This window comes from Anthonomus grandis, chromosome 8 (assembly GCF_022605725.1).
Source record: "Anthonomus grandis grandis chromosome 8, icAntGran1.3, whole genome shotgun sequence".
NCBI lineage: Eukaryota > Metazoa > Arthropoda > Insecta > Coleoptera > Curculionidae > Anthonomus > Anthonomus grandis.
The window spans coordinates 30,991,235-31,009,573 of NC_065553.1; the positions used below are offsets into that span (position 1 = coordinate 30,991,235).

General features: G+C 33.7%; 1 protein-coding gene across 1 annotated transcript in view; it reads left to right on the forward strand.

The window, feature by feature from the left end:
• The window catches only part of LOC126739196 (protein arginine N-methyltransferase 1), a 30,803-nt gene extending 12,470 nt beyond the window's left edge, over positions 1-18,333 (forward strand). Inside the window, exons 5-6 of the mRNA XM_050444761.1 lie at positions 16,991-17,135; positions 17,193-18,333. Of these exons, the coding sequence (XP_050300718.1) occupies positions 16,991-17,135; positions 17,193-17,621 (574 nt within the window). The 3' untranslated portion in view covers positions 17,622-18,333. The remainder of the gene's footprint in view (positions 1-16,990; positions 17,136-17,192) is intronic.
• Positions 18,334-18,339: the final 6 nt, after the last annotated feature.

Below are 18,339 nucleotides of genomic sequence, written 5' to 3' on the forward strand. Positions count from 1 at the left end.
ACTATTTTTAGTGGAACCAAAGACGACCTAGAAAACTGTTGATTTCATTAAGTCTGGTCAGCCCAACATACAGTTTACCTATGAGTTAGAGAAAGAATCAAGTTTATTATTTTTAGACTTTTTTATCGCCAATCGCAATAATCATTTTGAATTTCAAATATATCGTATACCTACAGCCACCAATACAGTAATACCCTTTACCTCTAATCATCCCTTTAGCCAAAAATTTTTCGCTTTTAATTGTTTTTTTCATAGATTGTTCGACTAAACGATATTACTTTTTTTACAAATCGCTAACATAACACCTATAAATGTTATTAAGAATCTATATAACAAACATTTTTTCAAAAAACTTAATAAACCTAATATTGCTCGGGGAACCCAACTTTCTCGCATCTCATCTATGTATTATTTACTTTGGCAATGTCTCTTCTAGTATTGCACAGTGTTTTAAGTCCAATGAATTTGTCACTAAACCTAATATTTGCTTAAAAACCAAAAACTACTTGGCAAAACAGTAAGTAAGTAACACTAGTAAACACTAAAGAAAAAATACCGATAACGCACCGATCTGGAGTTTACAAGTTAACTTGTTCCCACCCCTTATGTGATATCCGTTATGTCGTCCAAAGCGGAAGGAAAATTTAAATTAGAGTCAACGAACATTTAAGCCTTATTACCCGAAATGAAAATACTTTTATTAGCAATACCAGTTCTCGTTTTGCGAACCACATATTAGTGTCTGGCCATAATTTTGATCCGGGACTGACACTGAGGTTCTGCATGTTGGAGAAAGAGGTTGGAGATGCGAGAAAGGGTTACAATTGGACTTGTTAGAAGCATTTGAAATAAATAGGGTCATACTTTTAGCTTGTAGGATGCTTGTACACAAGATTATTCTTACGTAATATAGCACATTTTCTTTCTTTCTTTCTTTCTTTCTTTCTTTCTTTCTTTCTTTCTTTCTTTCTTTCTTTTCATAGATCCCCAAACTGCACATTCATTAATGAGCCAACTAAGTTCGACAGTTTACGTTTTTTTTCATTTAATTAGCCCTAGAAAATAACTTTTACTTTTATTGTTTTTAACTCTTTTATCTTTTAACATTTGTATTAATCAAAATTTAAATTTTCCGTTAACGTAATGTTAATACACAATAGTTCCTTATATAATATATATATTATATTATATTTATTGGAATGTTGTCTGCAAGGTTAAAAGGTGCTCGCTATTTCCATACTTAAAAGAGTATCAGGATTCAGTGTTTATAAATAAAACTATATTTGAACGGATAAGCCACAATTACACATTGGGGAATTTTCAAGAGATAAATATTTAAACAGTAACGAAATATTGATGCTGAAATATTAATTAATGGTTAACGCGTGCAATTCAAGATATTATTAATTGGTTTTAGATCATACAAACCAATTTAAATGGAAAATATATTTATTTTCTTATTTGAAAAAAAAAACTTATCAAAAAATTTGAATCTGTGTTACTTTTATTAGGATTTTTGTCAAACATGCAGTTTTTCTATTCTAACTTTCGGTATAAGAATTTTAAATGTAAAATCAAGCTAAAATGGTCAAGAACTACAAGTTTTTACTCAAAAGTATTTAAGACAACCAAATTTCAAATATTAAATAAGTCAAGCATAAAACAGATGAGTAGTATAAAAAAAGGTTTATAACCTTTAATATGTACCTAAAAAAGGTTTATAACCTTTTTTAGGTACATATATTTATAGTACCTTCTTTTAATATGTAGAAATCTGTATCGTCCTAAGTTTAAATTTTATATTTTGAATTGTAGATGTCCTTATTGTACTATGTTTTTAATTTTAATTCTTTTATTTATTGTTTTTATTCCCGATAACGAATAATTTTTTTGAGTTTTATTTGTTGAACGTATATGTTTTTTGTGATGTTCTGGTAAGTTCTAAACCTGTATTGTTATAGTGAATAAGGTCCTTTTAAAATTGTCTTGAATTACCTGTATTTTATTTTAGTAACTGATACTACTGATAACAACGAAATGCATAATACATTTAACTAAATGACCTACAAGAATTTTTTCTTAGCGATATAGACTTCCTCATTTTGTAATCTATAAACATACAGTACTTTATACAAATTAAAAAAAATTGTATGGGGTTAGAATACGAAAAAAAAAAAAATTACGAAGAATACGAAAAAAAAAACAAATAAATTAGTAAATAAAATAAGAAAGGAAAATCAATATATACTTAAATATATATAAGGTCAAAAGGTAAATAAATCAAGAGTATGCAACAGTAGCTCGAACAATAAGTGTGTGGGAAATTTAAATTTAAGTATGTAATCGTTTACTGCATACAAGGCTCTCTCCAGTAAGTACGATTTTAATGCTTTGGGAAATGAGGGAAAGGCATTCTAATGGCAGATGATTGTGCATTTTTTTGCATTATACAAAATCGATTTTTTCACTAGCTTTGAGCGAGGGGTTAGAAGATAAAGAGCATGCGTTGCGTCCCTAAGTGGGTATAGTTTAACAAGACCAAAATGAAAAAGCAAAAACATTTTATTTCAGGAGGTTTTGTAGTATAGTCGCCTTCGCTCTTATCGTGCGGGTTCAAAGGTCACCATGTAATATGAATCAAATTGAAAAATCAGTGGCTGCCAAAATGTTATTTCCTTGAGAGTTTAACAATACATTGAACGCCGTCATGTGACATATTAAAGCCGCGTATACACCTTAGATCATAATTATTAACTGACGTGATGCCTTTAACGCCGTAAAAATGTCTGCGAAATACTACGTATCCGAGATTCGACATGTAAAACATACGTTGGTTATTTCCTTTCATGACGTGAAAAAGCCCATAAATATAAAGCCCGTTGGGTATACGCCTCATCGGTATATGCCTAGAGTCCCCGATATTCTGCTAAGTTGCCAGACAATATTTACTTTTCTTTTTTGAAAAATTGTCCGAAATAGATGGAATTCTTAATAACAATTTTTCTTTACGCAATAACATCTAAATCTAAGCATTTTATATTTTTTTATGAGAGCAAAAATGCCTCCCTAGCCTTTCATTAAAATTGTACATATTTCATTTAAAAATGGTTGTTACCTAAATTTTTGAGAAATTAGTATACGATTTAGCATGACCCTATGTATGTGCATAACATACTAATTTGTCGATTTCAGGGCACAGTGTCTAATTTTTAACGATTATTTGATCTTGTCTTCTTTGTTTATGTGTGATTGTGTTTTTTTGTAATAATTATTGGGAAACTATACATTTTGGTATAATGACAAACAATTAATTTGTATTGTGTGTGATGCAGTGCAGTCAGAGACCAGAAAACTACTTTCTTTGTTTAAAGGCAAGTTCATGTTACAATCTCACTTTTAAAATAACATTTTAATTTTTATGATTTATTATTTGTCGTTCAACCCAATCTATACGTTGATGCACAGAAAATTAAAAAAGTTGTGTTATCTTCTCTTTTATATCAGTTAAAAGTCAAAAAAAGATAAAAAATAACTAAAAAAAAACTGGTGAATGCGGCGGGCATTTCTATCTCCCAGCGCATTCACCAATTCATTTATTTAACTTTGTTTAAAACGAGGCGAGCTACGACAGCTCTTTAAAACGTCGTTTTCTTAAGACAATTTTTTTTACACATTACAGGCCAAAAAAAAGATTAAAAATAACAAAAAAAAAAACTGGTGTATGCGGCGGGCATTTCTATCTCCCAGGCCATTCACCAATTTGTTTACTTAGCTTTTTTTTAAAAGATAAATACGAGGGGAGCTACGACAGTTCTTTAAAACGTCGTTTTCTTATGAATATTTATTTATTTACACATTACAAGGCAAAAAAAGATTGAAACTATTAAAAAAATTGAGAATACACCGGGCCATATCTATCTCCCAGCGCATTCACCAATTTATTTGCTTAGCTTTGTTTAAAAAAAAAATTGTACTTTTTAATCATACCTAAATAATAAACGAAATGCAAAAAGAAAACTAATTATTTTAATAACGAAAAAGAAAATAAGGGATTGCTTAGAATGTACAAGAAGAAGTAGCTAAAGCGCTTGGAATTAGTTTAAGAATGGTGCAAAAGGTTGTATATGAAAACAAGAACAATCTTATTCCCAAGAAGGAAACAAAGTTTAAAAGGAAAAAGCCGAAGACTGAAGATTTAAGTGAATGTGTAAAAATGAAGTAACAAATTTGACTAAAAAAAGAAACTAATTATAACTATCATTATCACTAACAGAGTCGGAAAACTCTTCTTCATTTTCCGAATCTTCTTCAAATGGAGCAATGATCAATGGTTCAACTTGGATATCGAGTACTTTTTCTCTCTTCCACCAGGTTCTAATAATGTTTTCTGTGTGATCCACTGATTTCCGCCAATACTCCTTTGTGATGTGATTCAATGCCTCATTCCAAACAGCTTCAACCTGGTCAGATCGAAGCCCAGCACCCACATGCTTCTCATAATAAGATTTTGACCCTGCCCATATAAGCTCAATGGCATTAAACTGACAATGGTATGGTGGCAATCTTAAAACTTCATGGCCATATTCACGTACTATTTCGTCAACAGCATATATTTTTGGCCTATTCAGCGATTTTGCAATTGAAAGAAGTTCGGATTTTAGCATATATGGCAAGGGATTCTCATTTTCTTTTACTAAGCATTCATAAATTTCGCTTTTCCACCAACTTCCATTTGGTTGTTTATTCAAAATTCTTGAATGATACGACGCATTGTCTAATACTATTAAGGAAGGTTCTTGCAAGTTCGGTATTAACTGTTCCTTTAACCATTTTTCAAACATTTCGCAATTCATATTGTCATGATAATCCATACTTTTAGACTTAGAAGAAAAAATTAAACTTGCACCTGGAACGAATCCCGTTGAAGACCCGGCATGTAAAATAATAAATCGTTTTCCCTGACCACATCCTTTTTTTCTTTTCACGCTTTTCACAGATTGATCTTGCCAAGATTTTATTCCACTCCCGTTTAAAAATATCCAAGTTTCATCTAAGAATACCACATTCCTTAACTTTGATTTTTCATTTTGTGTATATTGTATTAAAAATCCTATTCGTTGGCTCACAATATTTGGTAGTTCACACAAATATCTTCTATTGCAGTCTTTTTTATAGCGAAAACCTATGCTTTTATTTAATTTTGAAAAAGCAGAAAGTCCAATTTCCAAAGTGCCGCGTTGCTTTAAAACATCCCTCAGAAATGGCAGTGTTATATTTGTTTTTAGCCTATATAGTTCATAAATCCTATCCCTTACTTCCATTTTTACACATTCACTTAAATCTTCAGTCTTCGGCTTTTTCCTTTTAAACTTTGTTTCCTTCTTGGGAATAAGATTGTTCTTGTTTTCATATACAACCTTTTGCACCATTCTTAAACTAATTCCAAGCGCTTTAGCTACTTCTTCTTGTACATTCTAAGCAATCCCTTATTTTCTTTTTCGTTCTCGAAGTAATTAATAACATTAAGTACCATTTTTTTGGCTTGAGGATTTAGAAATCCACAAAAAGGCTTTTTCTTTTCCATAATTTGACATTTAAATTATCTTGTGACAAATAATGTCATCCGTCAATCGAAACGAGACAGGCATGTTTGTTATGAAAGTAATTGTTTTAGAACCACTGACATTTATCATTTTATCTTCTTTTGATACATTAACGCTGCATATATCTGTTTCGTTTATCTGACGCGTTGTAATTAAAAAACGTTGTTGCGCAAATTGAAATGAAACGTAACTACAAAAGTTTGTCGTTAATAATCCGATACACCCGCACGATAAGAGCGATTTTGACTATAGTAAGTAGCGTCCCATATATAAAATTGAAATAAAACTAAATATAGCCTGAAGATATTTTATATCAATATTTTTTGTTTTTCAAGGTGTTTTTACAATTATTATTTTAAATTAGTAGATTAATGACGAATTTAAGAGGTTATGAATGCTATGGTGCCAAAACTAAACAAATTCCCCTTTTCTTTCTGATCTTTTTTTTCTCTGTCATCTTTCAGAAAAAGTGTTTTTGACAGTTGAGATTTAAAATTAACGACATTTCACAGGTCTTAAAAAGTTAAAATAGGAATTTTTTGTTCCACTATGCTTAATATCATATAATATTAAAAACTTATCACTTAAAAACGGTTGGATAAGAGTATGTCATATCATACATTAAATTTCTTAGAATTTGACGTAAAATCCAAAATTGATATATTTAAACTATAGGGTGTTTCATTAAAAATAGAAAGGACCAAATTTTAAAATTTGTCTAACTCCTACTTTTTCAGAAATGTGTGTATCGATTTTGCGTAAAAATTGCACAAATATTTTATTTTGTCCAATAATACAATAAATAATTAAAAACTTACCATCGCTGGCTGATTATTCAGAAAAATCTGACTCGTCAAAACTGGAATTTATATCAGGTTGAATTACTATGGGTGGTGCGGGAGTCGAAAGTAACATAGTTCCCTTTTTTAATAACGTGGTTAACACAGTTTTTCCATACGTTTGTCTCAAAGTCTCGTACAAGTTGGCGAATGTTTTCAATCACTTCCCCACTTAGAGTAGGCGAGCGATTAAATTTCCTTAGTTGTTTTTTTATGGTTCCTCAAACCAGTTCAATCAGATTAAAAGGGCAATAATAGGGGGGCAGTCTTAGTAAAGTATGTCCATGACTTGCAGAAATGCTGTCAATAACGTACTCATGCTTGAAATTATAATTTTTAATTATTTGCAATTAATCTTTTTTAGTGGAAACTTTTTCTGGAATGTCAATGTTTTTAGTTTTCATAAAATTTTAAATATCTTCTTTTTTAAAACTGGTATTCGGTATTTTATTTAATATTCGGGAATGGTAAGAAGCATTGTCCATTACGATAACAGAGTTAGGTGGAATATTCGGCAAAAGCTGATCTGTGAACCATTTTTCAAATAGTCATATCTTGGTAGTAATCGGCCGATGATTTCGCAATGTTTTTTGCTGATAAAACTGTGCATTGGGAATAAAACCATTTTCTTCACCAGCATGGAGAATAATTACACGTTTTAATAATACTCCGTGATTCCATTATAATCATCCTATTGTCAAGTTTTTTATGCTTAGACTCGCACTCCAGTAAAATACTTCAGAGGGTCTCTAAGCTACTGTAATCATAGTCTAGATATTCACTTAGTTTGTTATTCACTTTCGTCGAATAACGTCGCGTTGTCAATTTTTCGCAACTTCTGGTGTTGGTTAACCTGCTTCCGCTTTATGGAATGATCTATAATATCTCCAACTTTAACAATACGATAAATTGTAGACCAAGATATTTCCCTCAATTGTTGAATTCGGGTTATAATTGTTGCTTCCGGGTGATCCGTATTTTCGCGTCGAAGATAATCAAACATATTTAGAGAACAAGTCTTTGACATTGAACGTGTAAGTGTTTGTATTTAAATTCCCGGCTTTGCTCATTACTTGCATATGTATCGGGAGTAGAAGAAGATAACTCCAAAGCTCTTGAAGAAACATAATCGACTTCAATTGGCCGCCAAAATGCCATTTTAACCAAACAATTTAAAAATTACAGTAACGATAACAACAACACCAAAATTAACTAAAATATAACTATATATATACTAAATTCGGGAAAGAGATTTGCGTATTGAGAGGAGGGAAAACGAGATTGACGAAGTCAAATTCAAAAACACACAGCTCACCGAGAAACTACAACTATTTGAATATAAAATAAACTTGATGATCTCAGAAAACCATTCTCTCAAGGCGTAGATCTCCGACTTGAGTAGAAAACTCGAGGAGGTGCTGAACCATGACATATCCCTTACTAACAAAATCACCAAACTCGAAGAGCACCTGACGGTGCAGGGAGGTCTGGCTAGTAATAGTAATCAAAAAGAACAGAACCAGGGTAGATGTGGGCCTCTGAACCGGTTTACCCTGAAAAAACAACAAACAGGGAGTCAGTCCCCTCAACATCATCAGCCTCAAACCCTATCCCAAACTCCACTGAAAATTCCATTCCAAAGCTTAAAAAAAATCCACTATACATGCCCCTAAACAACCTTTCCTTAGCGGGTAAGGGGAGAAGCGCTGATGCCAATATAAGCAAAGTCCCAAAGGTAGTGTTAAGAGACACAACGAACTGGGCCACAAAGTATAAACTATTTTGTGACAATAAAATCAACATTGAAAAAGTCCAAAAAGATAGATTGGGATTAGCGCTTTTCCCCAAAACACCCAAAGATCATAAAACACTTACAGGACTTCTCAAGGGTTAGGAGGGAATGGTATTTCCATCCTTCTTCCTTGAAGAGGACAGGAAACTGAGAGTGATACTGAGAGGACTTGATATCAAAACTTCAAACTTGAAGAAGTGGAGGAGGAATAATTGGGTTCGAGCCGGAGGAACTGGGTTGGTTCAAAACTGGCCCAGGCCGTAGAAGGCTCACGGACCTCATCAGGTTCCTCGTTCCGAAGGAGCAAGAGGCTGTGTTTGAAATTGAAAACCTTTTAAACATTAGGGTCCGTGTCGAGCGCTTAAGGACCCATACCATTGAGAATAGGAGGCAAATTGGGCAGTGTCATCGCTGCCACGAATATGGTCACGTCATGAGCAATTGCAACGCAAAGCCGCGTTGCCATAAATGCAAGGCCGATCACTCAAAAAAAACCACTGGAAAAAACCCAAACATAAACAAACAAAAAAAAAGTTTCGCTGAGACCTTGAGAAAAACGACTGACACGGACTCTAACAACAGGAGGGCGGAGCCAAAGGATGGTACTTTATCATCGCACATGAAACGTCCCGAGTTTTAAATAAAAAACACAAAAAATACAAACCTCTTGAATCTTCTAATTTTGCCTGACGGGATGTTGGAAAAGAAAATCGACAACTTGATGGCAAAACTTGAAAAGTTAAATTCTAACCCGGCGATTAAGCTATTGCTAGGAGTCGAGGTCTAAGTTCTCACAGTGTCCATTCGTTTCCTTCCTAACGTGTTCAAATCCTAATTCCCATCCATACTAACCACATAAACTCCACATAAAACCCAATCCAAACGTCATAAACCTACAAGATCACCAAAAAGCACCGTAAAACACCGGTTACGTTCACATTCCGCCCGACCTTTTCTCATCAGCCAATAGTTCCGCATTTTGAAGAAGCGTGGTCTGCTCCGCAGGCTCGCGTCCAATAACATCACACCCAGACCTTAGAAATACATCTAACCAAACCTCATCCCGACCAGTCGGTTGAGTCGGTTCCTATTCTCCGAGCGAGTCAAAAGTCCAGGCACCTAGATGCGACCCAGAATCATAAAAAGATGGCGCCTAATCTCGATGAAAGAAACATCTCATAAGACCGGCAAGAGCCAAGATGCTAGCCCGGAATATCGTGGGTTCTACTGTTTAGCCCAAGTGAGTAACGAATAACTCTTTTCTGAAGCTTGAAAACACGCTCAAATTGAGTAACGCAACACGTACCCCAGAAAGGGCGTAACGGAGATGCGATTCAAAATGGCATAATTCACTGTTCTAGAAGTGGGCAAATAAAGCTCCTTAGAAACTGATCTTAGCGCAAAACAGATAGAGCTTAATTTTTTTGATAAAGCGTCAATATGTAAGTCCCATTTTAAGGAGTTATCCACAACAAGCCGCAAGAATTTTACTGAATCAACGACGTCTATAGTGGTGTTATTTAGTATAAAAGATTCTAACGTACTTTATATGATATAGCCTTAGTTTTAGAAATGTTAAGGCACAGGAGATTAGAATCGCACCAACAATTTATGGTCAACAAGTCAATAGAAAGGATTCTATGGAATGTTGTGTTGTCCGGATTGCTCCAAGTGAAACTGGTATCGTCCGCTAAGAGTCAAATTTTCCCGCTAATATTCAGGTTAGCAATGTCGTTGATAAACAGCAGAAACAAAATAGGGCTTAAAACAGATCCCTAAGGTACTCCACGTTCAATTGGCTTGCAAGAAGACATCGTCGAATCAACCCCTACAAGCTGATTTCTGTTATTACGACTTAAACCATTTAAGAGGCGTACCTCTTAATCCGTAATACTGTAACTTATTAATTAGGATGTTGTGATTTACACAATCAAATGCTTTTGAAAAATCACAAAAGATGGTCGCTGTTAAAATGTCAATTGGCGGGGTTATAGTACTCGTTTACGCTGTTCGGTGAAGTAGAGATGTGGGACCCTTATTTCTCAAATGATTGACAATAGACCACGTTTCTTTTGCAAGATTACCGGATTTAGCCAACCTAGTATTATAATAAATGTCCTTGGAGGACTTTATAGTCTTATAGTTAACTTTTCTGTTAGAGTTTTACGTAATTAGGAAAGAAAGTGCTGTCTGAAAATTCTTTTAAGTGGGATAATGAGCGCATGTTTTTAGCTGATGTACAGTGGCGGCCAGCAAATTAAAAACGATACAATTTTTAATATTTTATGCTAAAATCATACGGTATATTTTCTATTTGAACATAAGTGTTTTTATCACTTCATGTTAAGCTTGCACATGCATAAATATTTGGATTTGAAACAGGTTTGTAATCTGATATTTTAATAATTTAGAAATACCTTGGACAGCTAAATAAAAACGATTCATCTTTTGTTTTTTTTTATCAATTTTTGTCGAATATGAATGTGTAGCATTTATTTATCATTTAGTTGGTGTCTCACTTAAGTAATACAAGGTCAATATAAAACAAACGTTATGGGTAAAAAAAAGAGTTGTGACCCTGAAAAAAGACAAGTAATTTTAAATTTGATTCAAGAAGGGCATTCATACAGTAAAGTTGCAGCAATGCTAAAATGTTCCAAATTTATGGTTCATAATGCTATTAAACATTATAAAACTCACGGCACGGTTAGAAATGTACCTAGGAAGAAAAGGCCTAGAATAACAACCGCAAGAGAGGATAAAATTATGGTACGTTTAGCAAAAAAGTCGCCCCATTTAACAGCAGTAGATATCAGACGTGAAATGTATGCACAAAACGATCCGAAGCCATCAGTAAGAACAATTCGCCGCCGACTTAATGAGTTTCAACCATTTGGAAGAGTTTCCCGAAAGAAGCCACTTGTCTCAAAGAAGAATCGTAAACTCCGATTGCAGTTCGCACGCGATCATTTGAGTTGGACCCTTACCCAATGGAAAAATATACTTTGGTCGGATGAAACAAAACTTAATCGCATCGGATCGGATGGTCGTACTTACGTACGAAGACCACGTGGTGAGGAATTAAATCCAAGATTCACAAAATTAACTGTTAAACATGGAGGTGGTTCAATCATGATGTGGGGCTGCATGTCATGGTATGGAGTTGGACCAATTTATAAAATAGATGGAATTATGGATCAGGAGAAATACAAATCTATATTAGAAAATGTGATGCTTCCATATGCAGAAGAAAAATTACCTATTACCTGGAAATTTCAACAGGATAATGACCCCAAGCATACAGCACGTTCAGTAAAAAGGTGGTTTGAACAAAACGTCGTTGATGTAATTGAACGGCCCTCGTGTAGTCCAGACCTCAACCCGATAGAGAATCTGTGGAATGATCTTAAAAGAATAATTCAGCCAAAGCAATTTAAAAACATGGACGAACTAGTGAAAGGTGTTCAAGAAGCTTGGTATTCCATCCCAATTACTCGCTGTCAAACTTTAATAGAATCTATGCAAAGAAGATGTCTAGCAATAAAAGAAGCTAAAGGATATCCTACCAAATACTGATTTTTTTTGGTGTAAAATTAAAATATTGAATTCGTTTTTAATTTGTTGTCCATTAATTTTGTAAACATTTTTTTTTCCCTAGATTTTTGAATAGATTACTATTGATTTATGGTAGAATGTGTTTAATATGTCTAACCCTTATAAATAAATATCATTCGTAAAACTGCATAAAATGGTTTTCCAAAAAAATTAAATTTTGTGTCGTTTTTAATTAGCTGGCCGCCATTGTACGTAGGTCTTTTGTGGTCCAAGGTTTATGTTTTTTAAATTGGACAGGCTTAAGAGGAAAGGATTTAAACGCTAAACTAGATAATGTTTTTATAAAGGTAGAGAATTCGGTATCAACATCCAGTCAGTTATTAGACTGAGGTTGTTGAAATTTATAAAAATTTTGTTAGAAAAAGTATGGCTTAATCTGCGCAAGTAATTTTTGCTGGTGTTTGACGAAACACAAAGATTGGTCACAGATGGGCAGAGAAACCTGAATTAGACAGTACTGTCAATGAGTCCTGGACCGAAAGATGAAACTACATAATCTATAGTGCTGGAGCTAGTTTTAGAAATTCTAGTTGGTGAGTTAATATGCATGACTATACCAAATGAGCCGAAAATCGACTGAAGAGATTCTTGAGTAGGACACACACAGAAGTCAATGTTAAAATCGCCACATAAAAATAATTTTAAAAGCTTTTTAAAGGTAGGGACTCGAGCAAGCTCAGCAATTCCTGGAAGAATATATTTACGTCCGCGTCGGGAGTTCTGTAAATACAAATAATATACAGTTTATCATAATTATTATAATAAATCATAAAACATTCGAATACTTTTTCAGATAGTAGATTATCAAACTTGGTAACTGTTGAAAATTCGTTGTTGGTAGACATTATTACGGTACCTCCATGAGATAAATTACTTTTATTAAATCTAGCGATTGCTGTATAATTTTTAACAAAAACAGGCTTATTAAGAGTTATGGCAATTATGTTTGGAAAATTAAGCTCTTCTAGAAGAAGAAATAATTTATCTGTTTTGTGTCTTAAGGACTGAATATTGATAAGAAACAAACTAAGCTTGGTTTCGTCCAAATTTACAGAGGGTGCTGGATCCTCCGATCGGGTCATAAAAACTAAAAATGATTGTTCTATTTGGAGAACTACTAGAATAGTAATTGTTGTGGCTTTTCCCAATTTTTTGCAGGCGTAGAAGTTTCTCGGATGAAAAGTAGCAATTAAAGGCAGCATTGACTTCAGCTTGATTTATCCCATAGGCGTCGTGAAAGTGATAATATAACTTACGGAGGGAATCGACGTCACTCGGTACGCCAGTTTGATGCTAGTACAAGTATGTCCTTCAAAGCAGACATTAGAGAGTTGGTCGTGAAGATAGGCAAGAAACAGCCTAAGAGGTTTTAATATTAACGGATTTCTTAGTCTTGCCAATAAGTAACGACTATTAGCAGTATCCAAGGCACGCGACAATCGCATCGTGGCGTCATTGGGTCCGAATCTAGCTTGTCCTTCAATGTAGGTTTTTCTACATTGATAATAGTGATGATGAGTTTTCTGACACCATGGATTTGCTAGAAGCTATTTCCTCCTTATTACGACAAAATTTAATGGTTCTTCGCTCCATAGCGCCAGATCGGATTGCTGAATTGCGGTGCGGGCGTGGGCATTGGCTTTCCCCAGCTTCGGAATCTAATTGCTGATTTATTGCGGTGTGGTTTGCAGAATTTAAAGCTGGTGACATCATGCTAAGCTGGTGACATCAGGCTAAGAAGTGTCCTTATTTTTTACCATAGAGAAGCAACGAATAAAGTCGGTTGTCTTCAGTTTTTCCTTTACATAATATGCAATTTGATTTGCCGAGTAATAAGGTGGTAATTTCGACACTACTACATAATGCCAGTAATCTAATTTAGAAAATTTAGGTGTGGGTGGAATAAAAACTTTTTCTGAAGGAGCAACTTTTGGGACTCTGTGGTTAGAGCTGCATGTCTGAATGGAAACCGACTTTTTTACAATGGGTTTGCAAACATTCTATATTTTGGCCACCGCCGCCGTCAATTTTTTAACTGCAAGTGCCATTTGATTTACATTTTTTGTAGGTCGCTAACCTCTTTTACTAAATCTTCTTTTGATGAGTCATGAACTTGGACCTTGACGGATCCATCGTGGTTGTCCATTAAAATAGAAGATAGGTTGATAATATCTTCCTTTATTTGACGCATAGAGTGAAATACAGATTCTTGGCCCTTCTCAGATATTGTATGTCATGAATGTCAACTATTTGATTGTGGAGTAACTTCCATTCAGAGTCGTGGTTACTGAAAATGTCATAAATTTCCGTTATGATTGGAAAAAGATCATTGTTCTTTTTTAAACAATATCTCAAAGTTTTCATATGTTCTTGGGGGAAATCTGTGTATTCTGTAAGCTGTGAGACCTTATCGTGAAGATATTTAAACGTACGAGAATCAAAAACAGTACAGAAAAAATCGCAATTTATGGTACCTCTGTTGGCACAATGATTTTGTAATTGTCTTATCCAGCCTAGTACAGCTCATACAGAAATTACGACGGCACTCCCCGCTACAGCGAACTCTGTATTTTTCCTTTTCCAAGACAACTTTTTGGCAGCACTTCATGTCGGCAACAAACGGAGGGTTTCACACACGCACAGCGAAACAACGTATAGAGCTAAAAATTCGGGTGTTACAGTTTTATTTTTTCTTAATAATTTTGGTAGTTATGCAGATATTTGAACGAAAATTGGCATCTGGGGGTTTTTTCATATGATAAATTCAAATTTAATGTTACGAGGGTTCGCACCTGTAGAGGGCACTATATACATGGTTTTTTATACTTTAAAAGTGTCATATCTTTTTTATGGTTGCTTAAATTATTATTTTTTTTAAAGTAGATTTATTGATTATTTTTACGGAAAAAAAGTTATCTTGGTCAAAATCGCTACAAGCCTCCATTTTCGAGATATTTAGACTTAACATAATGAATGCATACATTTTAAAAGTCACAATAAAGTTGTGTGAAATTCCTTTAAAAAAAATTTAAATAATAAATGTAAAAGGATTGTTATGTATAACAAATTCCTAGGCAACAGAAATACTAAAGAAAATATGTATGAAAATGCCTGTAACGTACATACATTTAGTACCCATTTATCTATTATACCGAACGAGGTTAATAATTTTTAAATTATTATTTTTTTGCAATGGTTTACACAAATAGTGAGATGTGCGATATGTATTTTGTTTATGGTTTGGCCAACGGCAATTCATTAGCAGCCAGGCGTCTTTATGAGGAGAAATATCCTCATCGTGTTATTCCCCATCATACGATATTTGCCCGTCTCCATCAACGTATTTGTGACACTGGAAGTTTTTAACAACAAACTACTGGGGACATAAGACCGCGCACAGCAGCAACTCTACGAGTAGAAGAAAATGTGCTTCATAAAATTGAGGAAAATCCTGCAACAAGCACTAGAAAGAGTGCTTTAAACTTAACTGTAAGTCCTACTACGGTTTTCAGAATTTTAAAGAATAACTTTCTATACTCTTATCATATCCTGCAGGTAAAAGCACTATTACCGACTGATTTTCCGTTAAGACTAAATTTTTGCCGTTAGATGCGACAAAAAATTGGCGAAAACCCCCCGTTTTTAAGAAAAATATTATTCACAGATGAAGCTAATTTTTTCAGAGAAGCCATAATGAACTTTCACAATAATCACCGATGGGCGGATGAGAATCCATATGCAATTTTAGAAGGCCGTCATCAACATCAATTTTCTCTTAGCGTATGGGTTGGAATTGTTGCAGACCATTTGATAGGCTCATTCTTTTTGCCATTGAGGCTTATTGGAGAAGTTTGTCATTTCCTCGAACACGAATTGTCCATAATTTTGGAGAATGTTCCATTGCAGTTAAGATCGCAAATGTACTTCATGCACGATGGAGCCCCAACTCTTTTCAGTTTGGTTGCACGTGAATATTTGAACACAGTATACCCGAATCGTTGGATAGGCCGAGGAGGATCTGAACCTTGGCTTCCCAGATCTCCAGACCTTAATTCCTTGGACTTTTTTTTGTCACCTTAAACATTTGGCTTATACAATCCCAGTAGATACTGTGGAAGAATTACGAAATCGCATTATCGCATCCTGTGAAACAATTAAACACACACCCGGAATATTTGAACGAGTTCGCCAATCGATGCGTCGTAGAATAGAGGCCTGTATTGCAGTTAGGGGTTCACATTTTGAACAACCGTTATAACTTATGTTCGACCAAGTGGCTTTTTTAAAAGTAGATATTTGTCGTAAGAACTTTGAGTAATTTTTTTTCACTAAATAAAAAATATTTTGCAACAAAAAAATATAAAATAAATCTTAATAAAATATTGACATTTATTTTGAAGTTTCAAAAGAGCTTTGAATAGTGAATAAAAACTCCAGATTCCATATTTAAGGATGATGATATCTCTAGTCTAAAACGTTAAAATGTAATGCATTTATTATTTTAATTCCAAAAATCTCGAAAACGCTGGCTCGTAGCGATTTTGACTAAGATATCTTTTTTACGTGAAAATGATAGATAAATTAATTTTTTTGTAAAAAAAAAAAATGTAGCAACCATATAAACATTATCACGCTTTAAAGAATAAAAAACCGTGTATGTAGCGCCCTCTACAAGTGAGAACCCTCGTAAAATTAAATTTGAATTTACCATATCAAAAAACCATATTATCTGCATAACTTTAAGTTAGCTTTAACCAAAATTATTAAGAAAAAATAAAAATAAAACTTTAATACCCTGTATCTTAGAAATTAATTAAGGATTTGCGGACATAGGTTTATGGTGCCTTTTTTATTATTTTTAAGCAAGGAAACTCCCCCTGAATTTTTTCGCAATATTAATGAAACACCCTGTATATGCAATATTAAAAAAAGGCAAAAACTGCAATGGTGTCCAAAAAAAACCTGTATTAGAAAACCCCTAGAAAGCAATCAACTTTAGAAATGGTATTTAATATTTAGGTTTTTGTTAATAAAAAGTATTATTGGATTACTATAATCAAAAAATAAATCTACATAGATTTGTATCTGTGTGTATTTTTACAAATAAACGTGTCCTCTTTCTTACTTTTATTTTATTTTAGAGATAAATGGCTAAAACCTGACGGCCTTCTTTTCCCCGACCGTTGCTCTTTGTTCATAACGGCGATCGAGGACCGTCAATATAAAGATGAGAAAATTAATTGGTGGGACGACGTTTATGGCTTCGACATGAGCTCAATTAGAAAAGTAACATTCCCGTAAAAGCTGTCAATAAATTCTTACTTAAATCCTGCTATTTTACAGGTAGCAATAAGTGAACCGCTAGTCGACGTAGTGGACCCGAAACAAGTAGTCACCAGTCCTGCCCTGGTTAAGGAGGTTGACCTCTATACCGTGAAAAAAGAAGACTTAGAATTCTCATCGAATTTTTCGTTAGGTGTGCGTAGAAACGACTACGTCCAAGCCTTAGTAACTTACTTTACGGTGGAGTTCACAAAATGCCACAAACGAATCGGTTTCACGACCGCGCCAGATGCTCCTTACACCCATTGGAAACAAACTGTGTTCTATTTCGAGGACTATATGACAGTACAAAAGGGTGAAGAAATCCACGGCACCTTCACAATGAAACCAAATAACAGAAACAATCGGGATCTCGATTTTGTTATCAAATTGGACTTCAAAGGGGAGCTGTGCGAAGTGCACGAGGAGAACAGGTATCGGATGCGCTAAGACACTTATATTTAGTTCATGTGTTTTATCATTGTGGCTTCTTGAAATTCATTTACTATTTACCCCCTGAAGCAGTATAAAAATCAATTATTCTAGGTTCTTTTTTGTTTAATTAGTTGGTGCGTTTTGTTGTATTTGGTTTGTCATAGTGAACATTACGAAGTAATTTTTTTTTTTATTTGAAGCAAATTGTATCTGGAAACTAATGCAGAAGTATTAGTTTAATCTTATAAACTAATACTTCTAAAGTAAGAGTAAATATCAACCAAAAAAATGTGGACTAAAATATGGTTTGTCAAAATTATTATTATTATTATTATTAATTTATTTGTCTCTAAGATAAAAGAAGCTGTAAGTTATTATATTTTAATAACTTAATTAGTTTTACTACTAAATTACTTATTATCGAAGTAACTTAATTTCTTTTATCGCATTTTCTCGTGCTTAAGGAAATCTCAAACTTAAGACTTAATTCAATTATAGACCGAATATGATCTCGATATTTTTCAATTTTACTCAACTACTATCTATCAACAAAGCGCACTACCTGTCCGAAAGTGTGATCTTAGGAACCAGGAAAACCTGTGTATAATCCTTTTTTATATATTAAAGATCTGTAGGCGTAAGTAATTACCTTTCTTTTTATAAAAATAAGTACCACTAATATTAGCTTATATATGTAAAGTTTCTGGAACAAAATTATTTTAGTTGATCCGAT